The 19,526-nt window shown below is 31.9% G+C and overlaps 1 protein-coding gene across 1 annotated transcript in view; it reads left to right on the plus strand.

The window, feature by feature from the left end:
* The window catches only part of DYNC2H1 (dynein cytoplasmic 2 heavy chain 1), a gene marked incomplete at both ends in the record, with an annotated part of 341,923 nt that overhangs the window by 36,257 nt on the left and 286,140 nt on the right, over positions 1-19,526 (plus strand). The window contains 14 exons of the mRNA XM_007462583.1: positions 918-1,073; positions 1,163-1,277; positions 1,824-1,994; positions 2,969-3,351; positions 5,056-5,188; positions 5,288-5,405; positions 6,992-7,104; positions 8,864-8,983; positions 12,009-12,159; positions 13,878-14,083; positions 15,292-15,474; positions 16,031-16,213; positions 18,091-18,314; positions 19,088-19,203. Of these exons, the coding sequence (XP_007462645.1) occupies positions 918-1,073; positions 1,163-1,277; positions 1,824-1,994; positions 2,969-3,351; positions 5,056-5,188; positions 5,288-5,405; positions 6,992-7,104; positions 8,864-8,983; positions 12,009-12,159; positions 13,878-14,083; positions 15,292-15,474; positions 16,031-16,213; positions 18,091-18,314; positions 19,088-19,203 (2,372 nt within the window). The remainder of the gene's footprint in view (positions 1-917; positions 1,074-1,162; positions 1,278-1,823; positions 1,995-2,968; positions 3,352-5,055; positions 5,189-5,287; positions 5,406-6,991; positions 7,105-8,863; positions 8,984-12,008; positions 12,160-13,877; positions 14,084-15,291; positions 15,475-16,030; positions 16,214-18,090; positions 18,315-19,087; positions 19,204-19,526) is intronic.

The following is a 19,526-nucleotide window of genomic DNA, read 5'->3' on the forward strand; positions in this document are numbered from 1 at the left end:
AGTAATGTTCTTATATTTATTATCTTAATGTCTTTCCTTATAAACTTCAGCAGTTTTAAAAATACCAGTATTAAGTGCTCATGCTACTGCTTTCCTAGGAGTTGTTGAATTATATTAGGATTTTAAGAGAAAAGCAGATTTCTGGTTAGGCCTAGGAATAGAAATAATAGAAGTTATCATAGCAAATTAAATAATAATAGAAAATTAAATTTACTTAAAAGTTAAATTAGGGAGTTGGAATATTGCTTTATGTGATCTCATTGTACTTAAAAATGGAATATATAAAATTAATGGCCAATTACTTTTAGAGCTTCTGGGAAAAAAAAATGAACCTAGCAAAATGATGAGACTTCAAAGAAAAATATTTGTTGTTTTATGTTATAATAATACAAATATTAAGTTTAATAATTGTTTTAGGTTTGATCCATTTAGGTAAATGCATCCATAAATTAATTGGCTTCATAGGTGAGTGGAGGTTTTAGTACCATGTTTATTAAGTGACATTACATTAATTAGATGAAGAATATCTTATGTTCTAGAAGCTAATTCTCTCAACCTAGAAGAATATTAATGGATATTCTTTAACCTGTTCTCAGATTAATCCATAAATTTGTACAATTCTGAATATTTATATATATGACATATATATATAAAATGTATTTATATATATTACCAATTTTACTTTGACTCCTTTGGAAAAAATGCATATTAATGAATTTGGAAGAGCTTGTTCCTAAGTAGTTAAGTAAAATTCTTATGTAAAGTAGACATAGCCTCCCACTGTCTACCTCTGCTGTCAGATACATGCACACAAACATACACAGGGAATGCAGTTAAATATTAATTAGTTAAACTTATTGATATTTAACAGTTTTTCTTTTTAAAAAATTAATGATATTTGCTACTTGTTTCTATAGTGATGATTGCCATCATTTTGGCCTAGAAGAGCCCAACTTCTCCTTGGCATGTAACATCTCTAAGGACATTGAGAGCTGTGCACAAATTTGGGCCCTTTATGAAGAGTTTCAGCAAGGATTTCAAGAAATGGCCAATGAAGATTGGATTACTTTTAGGTTTGATTCATAAATAGTATTTAGATTCTGATAGTTTTGTGGTATTTTTTGGGATGTAAAATTTAAGGTATGTTTCTGGTATTTTACAGGACTAAGACATATCTGTTTGAGGAATTTTTGATGAATTGGCATGACAGATTAAGAAAGGTTGAAGAACATTCAGTGATGACGGTGAAATTACAATCAGAGGTTGACAAATATAAAGTAAGATAGTTTTACTTATCTTACTCTTTAAAAATGGTGTTTGGAGCTTTCATGTATCTTTTTATTATGCAGTGACTGAACTGTAATTTTAGTTTATATATTTTTAATGATTCTATTACATGAAAAAAATAGAAAGTATAGAGTAAACCATAGAAGTTACTGATATTTCTGCTTCAGTTTGAAAGAAGTTATAACTAAGAAATTTATGGTTAAAGTTATATATTGGAGTATTTATAACTTAGCAATTAGGATATGGGTCATTTAGCATATTTAGGATATAGGTCATTTCCTAAATTTATAAAAATAGAAATATTTTATGTCATGTTTTAAAATATATCAAGCTACCAAAGGAAATTTGCATGTGTCCACAGCAATGTTTAATAAAAAGTTTTATACAATTCTTTTTAAGAATTTGATTTTAAGATTGTTAAATAAGATAATACAGTAATGAAAAATCTTATAGATAATTATAATAAAATTAAATAATAATTTACATTTTGCTTGTATATATACATACATAAGTCTTTTTTTCTTCTTTTTTAACAGATCGCAGTCCCTATCTTGAAATATGTGAGAGGGGAGCATCTTTCTCCAGATCACTGGCTTGATCTTTTTCGTCTACTTGGCCTTCCTCGGGGGACTAGTCTAGATAAATTACTGTTTGGTGATCTGCTTAGAGTAGCTGCTACAATTGTTGCCAAAGCTTCAGACCTTAAAGTAAGAATCACTTTTATAAATATCTCATAGATCTGACCTTTGTTGACATACATTTTTGCTTTATATTTTATTTAAATAAAACAGCAAGTTAAATTTCTTTCTTCCCTTAAAATAGTGACAGTGTTCCATTTTTCCATTATTCTTTCATTAGTAATACATCTGAATCTATCGATGGGGTTATAGAAACAATATAAACCCCTTCTTTGAGAGAAAAAATCTGAAATAAAATATGTCTTACTTTAAGAAGGAAGTCAGCTTTAATCAAAAAGCAAGTACAAAGCATTTTGTAAAAAACATTTAAAATCATAGGGTATATTATAAATAGAAGCTAAGGGGTACAGAAATACAGAGAACTAAACAAGGAACCAATTTGCTAATCAGTTTTAGCATAGGTCTCAGGTGAAAGTAAAACTTGTACAATTATATCATAAGTAGCAGACTTTCTATTTTGTGTTCTGCCCATTTAATGTAAAAAAATAAAAGGACTTTTGATGTCAAATTGTTTTATTTTCTAATATATTATCTAATATGTGTACTTTCATCTTTGCTGATAATCCTGGAGCATATGAAGATAATCATAAGGTTATAAAGCATGACTGCTGTAGGAGGTAATTCTAGATGGTTGCTAATCATTTTAGATGTATTGGAACTTACAGTTAAATTACAATAAAATGGCTGAGTTCTCCAAAATTTTAAATATTTTTGTGGTTTGCAGTGGATGCTTAAATTTGGGGGTTTTTTTAGAAGTAAAAAGCATAAGGCAGAACTCTGTATATATTTGACCATGTGAACTAGATATCTGATATCCCTTAATACATTTGCCAGTAATTCTCTTGGATTGATGAAAATATATCCACTTAAATTTTTTTTTTATGGTGCAAAGTCAAATAAAAATATATCTTCTTATAAAATAGATATAACTTATTTATGTGATAATGTTGAAATAATAAATATGGATATTTTGTGTTAAATAGGATTTAAATAGTCGTGCACAAGGTGAAGTTACAATCAGAGAAGCTTTACGAGAACTTGATCTTTGGGGAGTTGGAGCAGTATTTACATTGGTTGATTATGAAGACAGCCAAAGTCGAACTATCAAGCTGATTAAAGACTGGAAGGATATAGTAAATCAAGTTGGAGATAATAGGTGCCTTCTTCAGTCCTTAAAGGATTCTCCTTATTATAAAGGATTTGAAGATAAAGTGTCAATTTGGGAAAGAAAACTTGCAGAGTTAGATGAGTACCTACAGAATTTAAACCACATTCAGAGAAAGTGGGTATATTTGGAACCCATTTTTGGCCGTGGAGCATTGCCAAAAGAACAGATGCGCTTCCACAGAGTTGATGAAGATTTTAGGTCAGTACAACTACATAAGACAAAGACACATATGATGGTTTTTATTCATATGGTGAGGTACTTAATACAAGCTAATTACTTTTACATTATTAACATCATCTGTGTCTTCAACTTTTTTCCTACTGGATCCTTCTGAGAAATTAGTTTCTCTCATTCAGTTATATACTTGAATCACTTTGATCTGGTTTCTATCTTTACCACTCTATCTATATTAATAATATTTCTATAGTAGTAATAATAATATTACTAACATATACCTAGTATTTCTTAAAGTTACCAATTTCTTTCCCATTGTAAATCTGATGGGCATTTTTTATTTTTCATTTTACTTTATGTCTGACTAGTATCTAATGGAGTTGAAAATTTCTTCTTTCTTAGAAAGTCTGTTCTTTTGGCTTCTGTGATCCTTTCCTTTTTGGTTTTCTGCCCATTTCTCTGGTTCCACTCCTGATTCCTAGTCCTCAGCCCTTTCTAAACATTTAAATATAGACATTCTCCACCTTTCAGCTTTAGGTTTTCTCACTCTATATTCTCTCCTTAACGATCTTAACCACTCTCAGAATCAGTTCTCATCTATTTGCTGAGGTCTCCTCAACTTATTTATTGAGCTCATATTTCTTTTCTGAGCTCCAAATGTATTAAATATCCTCAACATGTCAAAACTAAATTCATGAATTTACCCCCAGTCCCTTTCCTACAGTCCCTTTTCTTTTCTCTCTGGTTTCTTTCCCGATAAATGGTACCACCTAACTGTTCAAGGCAGAAGCATAATGGATATCTTTGACCTCTTCCTCCATTTCCAAATCCATTTGTTACCAAATTTTGTTGATTCTAACCTACTAATCGATTTTATTATATCTTTTATATCTCTACTTCTTTGATTTTATTCTGAAGTATATTTGTTGTCACTCACTTGTACTACTGGCTAATCTTTTGACTTATTCTTATTCTTGTCTTCTCCAGTAAGTTTTTCACACAACAGCCAGAGTAATCTTTTAAAAATGAAGTCCACATTACTTCTTTCCTTTATTCCATTAAGTAAAACTTTAAAATGACTTTCTATTGCTCTGAGGATAAAGCAGATCTAAGGATCTGCTCCTTGTCCATTTCTCTAGCCTTTTGTCCTGCTCTCTCTCTCTCTCTCTCTCTCTTTTTTTTTTTACTTTAGTGACTCTAGCCTTTAGTTTCTCTAACATACCATGCTCTTTCTCAGAGTCTTTGCCAGAAACTGTTTCCCTCCTATTCATTGCCTTTTTCTTTTTCATTAACATTCAAATCTCAGCTTAAATTACTTCCTCAAATAAGTCATAAGTTAGGGATTTCCACGTTAGCCTTTTACTAATTCTTTCTTAGTACAAAACAGTCCTTTGTGCTTTTCTTTCTTAGCATTTATCATAATTTTATTTGAATATTTGGAGAAATTACTTAATATCTTTCTCTGTCACTGGGCCATTATCTCTATGAGGTAAGGCTTAATATTTGTTTACTGAGTGAAGGAAATAAGAGAATGTGCAATAATGGAGGTTAAAAATGGTAATGGAGTATTATTAACTTTGAGGATTATTTATTAGAAGTATAATAATGTATTGCTGGTATACTGATGTTTCTAGTTTGTTTTAAGCAAGCAAAAAAAAAGTCTCCATATCCCTGTTTCAGCCAAAAACTGTTAAAAATAGATGTGAAAATAACTTTTTTCTTCTGCAGATCAATAATGACTGACATCAAGAAAGATAATAGAGTCACAACGTTAACTACTCATGCAGGAATCAGAAATTCTCTACTAACGATACTTGATCAGCTTCAAAGATGTCAGAAATCATTAAATGAATTCTTGGAGGCATGTTTTTTAAAAAAAATCTTGTATAATAAATTATAAAGTACTTTAATATCTTAATTATTTGAAAAGAGATTATTCTTTTTTTTTTTTCTTTTTTAGGAAAAACGCTCAGCATTCCCAAGATTTTACTTTATTGGTGATGATGACTTATTAGAAATACTGGGCCAGTCTACTAACTCATCAGTGATTCAGTCTCACCTTAAGAAACTGTTTGCTGGTAAGATTGAACATTTATTCAACAGATATTTATTGAGTTTCAGTTATCTGCCAGGCATTATGTTAGGCTCTTAGGCAGACTGTTGAATAAAATACAGGTCATACACTCAAAGAACTCTAGTTTAGTGGATGAGGCAAGTTAGTAAGTTGACAAATATAATATACGACAATTTCTATGGTCGACATAAGTATGTGGTGTTATAGCTGCATCTGTGAAGACATTTAGCTCATTTTTGGGTATGTAAAGATGACATCTCAGGTGAGATCTGAAGAAAATATAGGTCTTAGCTAGAGGAAAAATGGGGAAACAGAGGGAATAGGATGTGCAGAGGTCTGAAGTGAAGGAGAACATGTCCATTCATTATTGAGTTTAAGGTCTCTTGAGTGATGTCCCAGTGGAGATATTCAGTAGGCAATTATTGTTAGCAGAGATACGTGGGATGGAGATGTAAAATTGGGAGTCATCTGTGTATAGATGATAATTAGGCTATAGGAAGAGGTGAGATTACCTGCAAAAAGTGTAGAGTAATAGTGCCATATGCTTCGATGTTGTTGAATCATTTTAGTTGGGTAATTGCATTTGGAATTGGTTTGCTACAAACACGATAATTATTATTTTCTTGAAATATTATTTGTTGCAAAAGAGCTGTATTTTTCAAATTAACTTTAAGAAGTAAAAAATTTTCATCATCTTCACTTGCAGTCAGGGATTAGCAAACTGTAGGCCCACAGGCCAAATCTGACTAGCTCTCTGTTTTTTTTTTTTTTAAATAAGGTTTTGTTGGAAGGAATACAGCCATGTCCATTATTGTCTATAGCTGCTTTTGTGCTATAAGCAGAGTTGAGTAATTGACACCGAGACCTTATGACCTATAAAAACCTAAGATATTTACTCTCTGGTGCTTTACAGAAGTATTTATTAACCACTGTATATCTGAAGCTTTAGAGTGCTTATATCTGTAACTGTGATTTTGCCTGTAGAAGATAGTAGAAAGAGCTCTTGGAATCAGAAAGCTTGCTTTCAAGCTCTACCTCTACTATTTATTAGTTATTAATTTGCCTCTCTGAAATCTAGTTTCTTTCTTTAAATTGTAAATAATAACTTACAGGGTTTTTCTAAAGATCAAAATTAGGTAATGTGCTTTTTTATATACTATAAAGTGAGTGCAAATTTTGGGGAAGGGAAGTCTTGTTTGCTCTCCCCCTTTCCTATTATCTTTTTGTCTCATATAATGTAAGTGGAATCATTGGTACGTATTCTTATGCACTCATTTGTGCCTGTTTTTTTTCACTCATCATAATGGTTTCAAGTTACCTAAAACTATATTTTATTCCTTTTTATTGCTTAAAATAGTCAGTTGTTCAAATATACCACATTTTCTCTATTCACCTGGTGGGCATTCGGTTGTTTCCAGTTTTGGGTTATGAAAAGCTGTTCTATTTCATTACATAACCAAATTAATATAATTCTAATATATTCTATATTATGAAGTATACTTTATGTATTATGTGGTAATCATATATACTGTCTAATAATTATATCTTTAATAAAACTTTTGCATATAAATTGTTGAATTTGTAATGTAGGCATTAACAGTGTGTGCTTTGATGAGGAATCAAAACATATAACTGCAATGAAATCTTTAGAGGGAGAAGTTGTACCTTTTAAAAACAAAGTTCTTCTGTCAAATAATGTAGAGGTAAGTAATTCTTTTTCAAGTGTGAAAGTATAAAGAATTAACGTTATGAACTTTGTATCAAAATTAATTCAATTTGTAGAGTAAGTTGGTTAATTTAGGCCTTTTGGAAACTTACATCTTAAAAAATAATTTGTTAGGTTCAGAATGATTTGATATTAAAGACAATATGTATTTTTAGTCTTTGGAAGGCAGCATGTAATTTTGAAAACAAGTTTTGCTTTGGAGTCAAGAAGACTTGGATATTAATTGTAGCTCCACAACTTATTAGCTATATAACTTAAGAGTCTCAGTTTTCTTAACTGTAAAATGGGAGGCCTACTAGCAAAGACTTTCTGTTTGAAAATTAAATGAGATAATTTGGCTTTAGGTACACTATAGTGTTTGGAACATAACTACTCAATAAGTCTTTGTTCTTTTCTTTTTTTTTTCTTTAAAATCTGAGTTGTATGAGATGATTTAAGTGAACAAGTAAACTTGAAACTAGTGCATTTATAGTACAACTATTGATTAATTGGTTCTGCAGGACTAGAAGTGAACTGTCAAAAGCCTATTACAGTTATACAGCTAAAGCCAACAGCAATAGGATGTAACACATTGAATTGTAATTTTTAAGTTCTAAAGGTATCTTTCAACTGCAAGTCAGGGCCATGCCTTATCATGCATGTATCTGTACAGTTTAGTAAAAAGTCCATTCCTTGTTAGGCCTCAACATTTTATTGGATGTTGAGTATATAAATCAAGTGGTTGAAAGGATGGAAGGTTTGTTAAGTAGCTCCCATATTTGGTGAAGAGATTTGTTGTTTTTCCTGTTGTTTTCCTTTCTTGTGATTTTATTAGGACTGGATGAACAGAGAGAGAAAGAGCTTTTAGCAGCTGGGGGTAGTGCAGCGCTCCCGGAGCTCTTGTGATGATTAACAGAGTAGGTGTCTGCTGCCGTGCACTGAGAGCTTCTTACTCTTTAGCTGCAGTGGCTTTTGAACTGGGCCAAATTTTGTGCTATTTTTAATACTGGAAAGTGCTCTAAAGATAAACAGTAAAAAGCTAGAACTTAAAAAAGGAAATGATGAAAAGCTATTTAAGATTGTAGTTTTTGCCCTTATATTTTATTGCAAATGATACAGTTTTTAAAAGTTAAGTAGTGATTCTTAAATATTCATGCTATTTTTATTAATCATCATTATTATTTTAACTTTAGTTTAAACTTTTATTATTTTATCTATAATCAACTGAGTGAAAAATGTATTGTTTTGACCTTGAAACAGAATTAGTTTTGTTTGAAGAGGGAATCTTAACTTCTTAAATAATATGGTTCACCTTAATGAAGCAATCCCTTTCTATGGTTACAGCTTTCTGAATATAAGATCATCAGGGTAGTGTGAGCCACGGGACTTACCTAGTCATTGTGACTCTAATTTATTGGCCCAGCTATCTAGTTTGATTTATCATAATGATGAAATGAATGGGTTAGTTTTTAAATGTTCATGTTTTTTTGGTTTGTATAGATGGTGATAGTGATAACTAACTACAAATTTTTGAGTTTTCACACTTAACATTATCCCAAGAGGTGAAAAAATAGTTTTCTTCATTTAAATCATTTATTAATAAAAAATTATATACCATACAACACATTTTGGGAGTGTGAGAGTCAATAAGAAATTATAACCTTCCTCCTGAAATAAAAGAATAGAGTCATTAGCTTGTGTTTTTGTTTTATGACTTGTGTAATAAGAAATAATATATTTTCTAATTTTATTTTCAGACTTGGTTAAATGATTTAGCCTTGGAAATGAAGCAAACTTTGAAAGAGTTGTTGACGGAATGCGTTACTGCTGGACAAAGTTCTCAAGGTGCAATTGACCCATACTTTTTCCCTTCACAGGTAAGGGGGCTTATGTCTAGAGTACAGGTAGGCATGGTGTCATTGGAAGATCCCTGACCTAGAGGTCAGGAGGCTTAGACAACTGGGATCTTTGTTTTCTCTTTATCTAACAGTTAACATTGACTAATTGCTTAATTTCTGAGTCTCAGTCCCTCAGCTGTTAAATGTGAGGGAGGAGCAGCACAATAGTGAAATTCTCTTCTAGCTCCATTAGTTTGCCATAATTCAGATGCTTTCAAGCAGAAGACCTGCTGAGATCTAAGCTACCCAGGCCATTGGGGAGTGGAACTGGGAGGCAGAATTAGTCATGTATTAGTTTCCTAGTTCCAGATGATTAGTCCATCATTGATGGAGAGGCACAGGATCTATAACATTGTTTCCCACCCTTCCCATGGACTCATCTAGGAGGTTGGAGCTGGTGGGAATTTAGTAGTGTTAGTGTTGGTCTGAAACATAGTCACAGTACTTAACTCGAACTTTGGCAGGGAAGAAAAGCGCTAGGTTTCATGGTTGTTATAGAGATTGCTACAGGTCAGTGTTCATAGGAACTCATTCCTGAAACACTGGATGCTAGATATGTGTCTTACAAAACTTGTTCTGGGCCTTATTAAAGTGTAGCACTAAGACTTGGGTTAAATATCCTGCCTTGTTCAGGATTAGTTTTATTGCTGGTTGAGACTAACACTACAGAGGTAAGATATCAGGAACTTTAGTTCTGAGGGACTATGAAAGGCAGGCATTGAGATGTTCTATGATTTCTCACAGGAAAATCTACCTAACTATTTTTTGCTTTTCAGATTAAAACATTTAATAGCTATTGGAACAGGGTTTTATGTTGGTTCTTTTAAAGCATGAGAAATTAAATAGGAAACTTGGAACATTTTGGATTCTTAGCCATTTTATCACTCATATCATTTTGTATCTTTTAGCTGTTTAAGTCAAACTAAAATATGTTTTAAAAATCTTGTTAAGTTCTTAGAGAAAAATAAAAGTAGTCATTGGTGAATAATAATGCCATTGAAAAATCAGAGTTAAAATGCTTTATTATCTCTGGAAATGTTTCCTAGTACTCTGTCAACTTCCAGGTAGGATTTAAATTGACTTAGAGTAAAAGACACAATATTAAAAAATATACAAAAGTAAGAATTGCATAATAATTAGATTGAGGAAATGACCGTTATATCAGGAGATATACTGGGAGCTACAGGCTAAAGAATGTTGCTGGATTTGAGCCTGAAACTTAGTTCTGGGCTCTGAGCAGTCAAGTAAAAATATGAACTACTAAACATGTATACAGTTCATAATCTATCAAAACAAAGAATTCTAGTTTATTAGCAGTTAATGTTAAGAAAAAATTATCTCAAGAGCATTTATGTAAGGGGATTGAATAGTATAACTGGTTACATGAATGTCTGGTACAGGTTACTGTGTACTATTAATTCAGTTCTCTAAAGACATCTTTGTAAGGACCTGAAATAATGTAGAGAAAGCACTTTCTGGTCTGGGAAGGAGGCAGCATGATAAAGTAGAAAAAATCTGACAGTCCTTGGTTCAAATCCTACCTTTTCCAGTTATACTTTGAGTGATTCCTTTTGACACTTAGTTAAGAGGGTATAATAATACCTCCATGGCAACTCATTTTGAAGGTTAAATTATATAATGTTTGCAGAGCACCCTTAGCGACCATTACATTTTAGACAATGTTAGTGTTTGTCCAGGTATCTTAATGGTAATGTGACACGAGAATTAGTTAAGACTGTATCTTGAGCGTCATTTCTGTTAGCCTCTCATAGAAATTGTATAGCAGACTGTTAAAAATTGAGATATCGATGTGCATTATTATTAAAATTTATTTATAATACAGAAATTCAGTAGTATTGCCTGAGTGGAAATCCATATATATGAGTATTAGTTTCAAGGTGGCAAGTGAAGATTTTCATATGAGAATTAAAAAGCAAAGTCTTTTCTCACAAAGCAGATTTGGATCTGTTTAAACACTTCACCATATACTTGATTAAAGAAGCTGGTGAGTTTTGTACTACAATGTATGAGAGGTGACTTTGCCCTGCAAAGTTACTAATTGGCTTTCTCTTTTGTTAAAGAACTTAATGTGGTATTTGTACAATGTTCTAAGAGCAAACAGCAGCTTAGCCTGCTATATTAAGTATTAAAATTATATATAGATAATGGATTAATCTGATAAACAGAGGCATTTGATGATATTTTCTGGATGCTAAAAGGTATATATAAGAAAAAAAATTCTGTTCGGTAGTTAATTGGTCAGTAGGTTTAGTGTTTTTATATGATGATGGATCATGTCTTTAGTTTAAAGGAGGTTATTGGTTTTCCTTGTTCATCTAAGAACTGTATCAAAGTATTTTAATACAAGTTTACAAAATCTGGTGTTTAAATGTATTATTTGCTTTATCAGTAACCTTGCTATATTGATAATATTATAGAAATCCTCTCAAACGGTACTAATATTTCATATTTTATGTAAACATGAAGTTGATCTATATTTAGTTTCTGTTTATGGGTATTAGACTGAAAGATTAAGACAGACTTTAATTTAGGATAAAATTGGTGTTTTGAAATTGTATACTTCAGTAGTATACTGAGAGATTATTTTGGAATGCTAGAAGATTACTCTTTTTATTAAATAGAATGCATCATACTCTGATATCTTTGCATCTTACTGGTTAAAAAGAAGCCATTTATGAGGAGAGTCATGGGAAGAAAGTACAAAGCACTTAGGTTATAATAAGCTTGGTGGGCTCTAAGACCCAAAAGTAGGCCTATAGGAGAATAGTAAAAGATGAGCTCTGAGAAGTAAGCTTGGGCTGCATCACACATGCTTTTTCTACAAATGTATTGCTCTATTAATATATGAGGTGCCAGTAAGACATTCAGGTAGAGAGGTCCAATATGTATTTGGAAATTTGAAAAAAGGTATCTTTCCTTAAATTTATAAAATATTTATAAGTAAATTCAGCTTTAAAAAATAATTTTTCTCTTTATTCATTAGATATTATGCTTGGCAGAGCAGATTAAATTCACTGAAGATGTAGAAAATGCCATCAAAGATCATAGTCTTCATCAGATTGAAGCACAACTGGTGAATAAGTTAGAGCACTATACTAACATTGATACAAGTTCTGCGGATCCAGGGAATACTGGTATGGGAAAATATTCCATTTTCTGCCTACTTTTGGGTTATTTGAACATTTTTTTAGTATTCTATCTTAATTTATCTATTGTGCTTTTGTCTGTCAATCAATCGTCTATGTGTCTATTTTGGAGGTTACTTTAGGGATTACAATATACATACTTTTATATTGTACTTAGAATCAATAATTTACTATTTTAAGTGGAATATAGAAACCTTACCACCATATGGGTTTCTTTATCCTCCCCTTTTTATGTTGTTTTCAATGTTATAGATATCTGTATACATTGAAAACTCCATGAGATTATAATTTTTTTCTTTAACCGTCAAATGTATTTAAAGGACCTGAGAATAGTCTATTATATTTATCTAGATGCTTACCATTTCTGTTGCCCATCCTTCATCCTGATGCTCCAAGTTTCCTTCTGCTGTCATTTTCTTTCTTTGAAGAATTTTCTTTAGTGTTTCTTTTAGAGCCCGTTTGCTGACTGTGAATCTTATAGATTTCCTTCTCTTGAGAATGTCTTCATTTCACCTTTATTATTGTCTTTTCTGATGTGAGTTGATTTTTTTTGGTTCTTTTCATGTTGAATGATTTTGGATTGTATCCTGGACATTTTGAATATTGTGTTATAAGAGTCTGAGTCTTATTTAAATTTGCTGGATAATGTTGATATTTTTCTGTTAGCAAGTGATCTTGTGGGGTTCAGGCCACAAGTTTCAGCCAGCTTTCTGTGGGTTGTGGTTCCAATGTCTGTTCTGTCTTTGCTATACTCTTGAGATCTTCCCCACATGTGTGCCACCTAGTGGCCAGTTATCAAAGTCTTTGGTTTAATGTTTAGGATGAGGTCTGCACAGCTCAGGCTGAGCTCAAGAGTTCATAAAGTTTATAGGGTCATTTTCCCAATCTTCTCCCCTTCCATGGTCTTAGCAGTGATTTTATGGTTCCCTTGGGCACCTCTTTTGGTCCTCTGGCCAGAAAGCTGGAGTTTCATGTACTGTACTCTCCTTCACACTTTCTGTGACTGTGCCCATGTCTTGGACCAGTTGATGGGAGAAAAGAGAGAAAAAGAGCAATTTAAGTTAGTACCACTGTCTTGGGATCATAGCTCCTCTGATTTCAGAGGACAGTTCCCTTCCTTCAGAGTTTTAGGCATTTCTGGGTCTCAGCTGCCAGCGCTGAGACTCCTTTTCTGCTTTTCAAGTCTCAGTTAAAAGCCTTCTCCTGGACCTCTCTCTATCTACACCAGTATGGGTTTCTGGCAGCATTGAATCCAAGCCCATGGATATAAGAGAGGAAAAAGAAAAAGAAAAAAGGTAAATTTACCACTGGTTTGGTGGCACTTCTAATTCTGCCCTTCCCCAATTTGCCTGATACTCTTTACTTTTTCAGAGTCCTAAATAGCAGTTCAATGTATGTTGTCCGTGTTTTATACCTGCATTCAGAGGGAGAGACAGGCTGAGTGTGTTTACTCCCTTGCATAAGGAACCAGAACCCTGGTTTCATTGAATTTTAGTATCTTAGTTTTCACACACACAATTCTTATTGGTGGATTTGACATTCTTTTGACTTGCATGATATATATTACTATACTATTCAAATGTATCACGAAATTACCATTTAAATTCATTTATTGAGAAATCATGTGTGTGTGTGTATATATATAAAATCATAAAGTACATAAATCACAGGCTAACATTTTCCCCAATTATTTTAATTGTATACAGAATTTGGCATTCTGGAGCTTAAACTTAAAGCACTTATTCTTGATATTATTCATAATATTGATGTGGTGAAGCAGTTAAACCAAGTTCAAGTTCATACAACTGAAGACTGGGCTTGGAAAAAACAAGTTAGATTCTATATGAAAAGCGATCACACATGTTACGTTCAAATGGTGGATTCTGAACTTCAGTATACTTATGAGTACCAGGTATGACTTGTGGCAGAAATGTTTAATTTTTCCAGTTAGAAATTATTTACTTTAAAGGAAATTTGCTATTGGGTGAAAGAGTTATTTTTATTTTAGCTGTAACTTTTAAGAATTTTTTTGTGTTATTGTCTTCTATTTCATCATAATTAAAAAGATGTTATATTGGAAAAAATTCTATATACAAAAAAAGTTAAAATAATGGCAGTGTTGTGCTAAATTCTCTAAATGTACCTTTTCTTAGAGCAGCATTTATTTATACAGATTGAAATATAGCTTTTATCTAAAGAGAATTGAATATTAGGCAACCTCAGTGGAAACAATTTGGTTTGTGCCTCCTTTTACAAGGCCAAAATTAGCGCAATTGTTAATGTGTCAAAGTATGTTTGTTAAATATTCTCAGTTTGTAAGGTAAAAGAATTTTCAAGCAAATAACCTAGCTCATGTAACCTGTTCTCAAAAAATCCAGCTGTATCCTCTCTTCCTTTTTCCATCATAGTGAATCAATCATAAGGATATATTTGACATTTATGTTAATAAGCATATGTCAAGAGGGTTGCCAGCTAGCTCTTTCAAAAAGGAAATGTATTTTGAGACCCAAATCTGTCCACCTAAATTAAAGAAAAACTCTATAAAATGCAGCTTGAATTGGACTCTATTTCTGCTAAAATTTAGTAGAAATTTTGAGAATTATTTGATAGGTTAAGATTATTAATTTCATAAGGAGTTTTTCAAATTAATTATACTTTGAGGTTTCCAAAGTAGTTCTGATTTTTGAAGATTGTAAGATTCCAGGAAGTAATTTGCATGAATTTTAAAATACAAGTAGGATGATTATTGTACATAATTATATTGAATTGTATTGGAAAGTATATAATTGTATACAGTTTCTGGATTTGTCTGCCTTAGAGGTATATCTTTGTGACATTATCAAGAACTTGAGAGACTATTTGGAAAACCTGACAGTATGTCAATTGAGCATAGAATAAAATACATGCTTGAGAAATAACTAAGTTTAATTCCAGTTTGTGCTTTAGAAAGTTTCTTGAATTACTAAAAAAATTTTTGTATATTTTATCTATGTTAACAACTTTAAACTATTTTTTGCCTTTTTAACTTTTTAACTAGAATTGCTATTTAACTACACTATATAATATTTGTAAGTATTGAATAGAATATGAATATTTGAAATTTATATTTCTCTTGTGTAGGGTAATGCTCCCAAGCTGGTTTACACTCCACTGACAGACAAGTGCTACTTAACTCTCACTCAAGCCATGAAGATGGGACTTGGAGGAAATCCTTACGGACCAGCTGGAACTGGAAAAACTGAATCAGTAAAGGCTTTAGGTGGACTTCTTGGAAGACAAGTTTTAGTTTTTAATTGTGATGAGGTAGAATAAATAATTATCAAACAATATAATAGTGTCTTAGATGTTTGGAATAGTTTTCACATACTTACATATGAAATGCTCTATTTTAAAATCACTCTTCTTTTAAATCATTTGAAAGTGGATTTTATTTGAGCAATAAAATGGAGAGAGGTTTCACATAGTGTAGTCCAAAAACTTTTCTAAAGAGAACTATTACATAGAAATAATTTTAAATACAGAATGAAGCTTTATATTAGAGGAAAAATCTTAAATTCTTATTAAGTTACCATTTTCAAAACATTGTGTGTATTTTAACTTAAAGAATAACTGAAACAAAATCTTATACTTGTTTAGTTCTGTGTACTTTTCAGAACACTTTCACGTGAATTATTTTGTTTACTCCTTGAAACCATCCTAGGTTTTGAAAGAGTAGCTATTTAATCTCTGCTTAAAAAAGAACTAAAGAGGTATAGATGGGTGAAATGATTACCTTCTCACTAAATGACATAAAGTATTAAATTATTATTAGAGATTTTAATTACTTTTATTGAATATAATTTTTATTGTTATTTTTAAGGGCATCGATGTGAAGTCAATGGGACGAATATTTGTTGGTTTGGTGAAGTGTGGGGCCTGGGGTTGTTTTGATGAATTCAATAGACTAGAAGAATCTGTACTGTCAGCAGTTTCTATGCAAATCCAGACAATTCAAGATGCTTTGAAGAATCATAGAACTGTATGTGAACTGCTTGGCAAGGAGGTATAGCATATATTGGGAATTTAAAGAATTAAACTATTTTATAAGACTTTGCATTACTCATACACAGGCAAACAGTCTATCTTTATTTCTCCTGGCACCTCTGTTTCTAATTTGTGACCAGTGTGTTAAACCTTTTTACCTGTGAATTGTCTCTGAGTTTCTCACCCTTTTTGGGTCCCATTTCCACGATTCATCTTCAAACTTTTATTTTTTTCTGCGGTACGCGGGCCTCTCACTGTTGCGGCTCCTCCCGTTGCGGAGCACAGGCTCCGGACGTGCAGGCTCAGAGGCCATGGCTCACGGGCGCAGCCGCTCTGCGGCATGTGGCATCTTCCCAGACCGGGGCATGAACTCGTGTCCCCTGCATCGGCAGGCGGACTCTCAACCACTGAGCCACCAGGGAAGCCCCATCTTCAAACTTTTGATATTGAATAATCCAGTTATAATAATATTTGCTAACATTTATCAAACACTCTATGCCATTGTGCTTAGTGCTTTTATGCATTGTTTCATTTAGTACTCATAACAATCCTTTGAGTTAGGTACTATTATATTTTTTTAACTTTATGGATGAGGAGACTAGGGCTTGATATGTTAAATGTAAGAAGTGGAGCTGGAAATTGAACCCACGTCTGTCTAATTCTGAAATTCATGTTTTTAATCACTATTCTATATGAATCTTAAAACAATAAATACTTAACTATTCTGTTGCTCACTTCTCCCCATAGGAGGTATACATTCATGTCATTAGAACTTAAACTTATTTGTATATAAAACATAGATTTCTCTATATAATGTGTAATGGTGAATACACTGCAAGTTGAAAGAACTGTGAAATTATCCTCTTCCCCATAATATTTTTCCAATACAAGTTTTTCAGGGTAGACCAAGAAAGTAGGACCCCTTCTAACTTGCCTGTTACTTACATGATGTTTCAACTATTTCTTAACAAAGAAAAGAGAAATTCTTCAGTTTTTACCTCTCTGTCATCAAAGTTTATTTTCTTCCCTGTTCATTTTTTGTCAGTTCCTCCTCTTAGAAAGAAAAATTGTCCTTTTTCCCAACTCAAACTAATTTTTCCATCTATACTTTGGAATCTGCTTCCAAGGGACCTTCTCTTCAGAGTTATCTCTGTCCTTCTACTCATTTCTCATTGGCTTTTAAACATAATCACATATTTTCCTTCTTAATAATATCTAATATTATATTAGATATAATGATACTGTAATATAATGTTTAGTATAATTAAAACATAAGCAAACCTTCCCTTAATTCATCTTTCCTTCCAACCACACTTTTTGTTTTCTTTCCTTTCTAGCCAGGTTTTTTACTCTAGGTATTTCTACTTCCTTATTGCCCATTCATTGTTTGTACATTATAATTCTGCCTTTCTATTCTTAGTGCTTTGTTGAAAATGCTCCTATTAGGTACTCTCATGATATTTTGCTCTTATAGCATTTATTAACTATGATTGCTTCTTTCAAATATTCAATAGACTATAAACTCCAGAAGGGCATAAACTATTACTGACTTTAGTTCAGAGTTGTGTTGTCTCTGTGTACTTAGCAAAGTGCCTAACACAAGGAAGGCTTTTAGTAAACATATGTTGAATGAATGAATAGACATTCAAACTAGTTACCATCACTTAAACTTTCAGCCTCAAAAAACTGATTATAAAGAGCCTCTATAAAGTAGTGTAGTTCCTAAGGAGTTTATTATATGTTGAGTAAGGAGATGTTTAGCGCACTAGTGGTTGCTTTTTGCTAAGGTATAAGATGTATGTGTAGAAATATGTCACAATAAAACTTCTATTTGCAATATGTTTTATAGTTACAGTTTCAAGTATTTGATGCCTATGTTTTAAATTAATATTCCAGGTAGAAATAAATTCTAATTCTGGAATTTTTATCACTATGAATCCTGCTGGAAAAGGTTATGGAGGAAGACAAAAACTGCCTGATAATCTTAAACAGCTTTTCAGGCCAGTAGCCATGTCTCGTCCAGACAATGAGCTTATTGCAGAAGTTATTCTCTATTCAGAAGGCTTTAAAGATGCTAAGGTGTTGGGCAGAAAATTGGTAGCTATCTTCAATCTATCCAGGTGAGTTTTCCTGTTTTAAATATTTTAATATTTTATAGTTCCATGATTGATCAGGGTTATTAATGACCATTTTTCACATTTGTCCAATTTACCTATTCAGTGATTTTCATATTGGCGATTTTCATAAGTACAATTTTGTATTGTACTCAAGGTGTTGGTAAGAAAGATTTTAGTTTGAATAACAGAAACGTTTGGCTCAAAACTGCTTGTTTTTCATAAATACTATTAATTCAATTTCACGTTTTTTCTGCAAAATATTTTTATTGGAGTACTCCAGCTAAATGATACTTACTAAACTAATTTACCAGCTGACCACTCAAAGCCTACTGTTGTTTGGAGGGAATCTTTTACAATTTTTTTTTTTTTTTTATGTCTGATTTCTAGTAATAGAGATTGACTTTTAGCTTCTTTGGGCAACCTAGAACTCTGGTCCATATTACTTAAGAGACAGAACTAGAGTGTCAGAGATTGAGAGCAAGATGGATTGATTAAAGACTTTAGGAATAAAAGTAACAGGTGGTTATCATTTAGTGTCTTCATTAAGATGATAGCCAGTTTGTGAAAGGTTTATCCTGATCCTTGAGAACCATCCATCTTTAACAGTTTACTTGAGTGATTATTTTGTGTTGCTCTGTTCCTTTTCATAAACTAATGTAATATTAGGAATTATTTCTATGTGTTAGTAGTTAGATTCTATATTTCTTTTAATATGATTACAAAAATAATTTCTTATAGCTATTTGATGATTTATGATTTCCATGTCTTTACCTAAGAGAACTTTTGACACCTCAGCAACATTATGACTGGGGTTTGAGAGCTTTGAAGACAGTTCTGAGAGGAAGTGGAAATCTTCTTAGACAGCTGAAGAAAACTAGTGTTAAACAAAAAGGTATGATTCATTATGCCAATTATAATCTTATTTTTTAAAATAAGTTTTAATTTAGTATAGTTTTAGATTTATATAAAAGTTATACATATAGTATAGAGGGTTTCTGAATATTACGTTCTCCCAGTTTCTCCTGTTGTTAACATCTTACATTAGTATTGTACATTTATTGAAACTAATGAACCAACATTGATTCATAATTTTTTAATAAAGTCCATAATTTATTGAGATTTTTTCCTAATTTTTACCTATGTCTCATCATAACTTTTAAACATGCATTAAATATTTAATAGTTGTGGTATATAGAGGAATAGTCTAGTCCACTT

The sequence above is a fragment of the Lipotes vexillifer genome, unplaced genomic scaffold, assembly GCF_000442215.2.
Source record: "Lipotes vexillifer unplaced genomic scaffold, Lipotes_vexillifer_v1.1 scaffold2189, whole genome shotgun sequence".
Classification (NCBI taxonomy): Eukaryota; Metazoa; Chordata; class Mammalia; order Artiodactyla; family Lipotidae; genus Lipotes; species Lipotes vexillifer.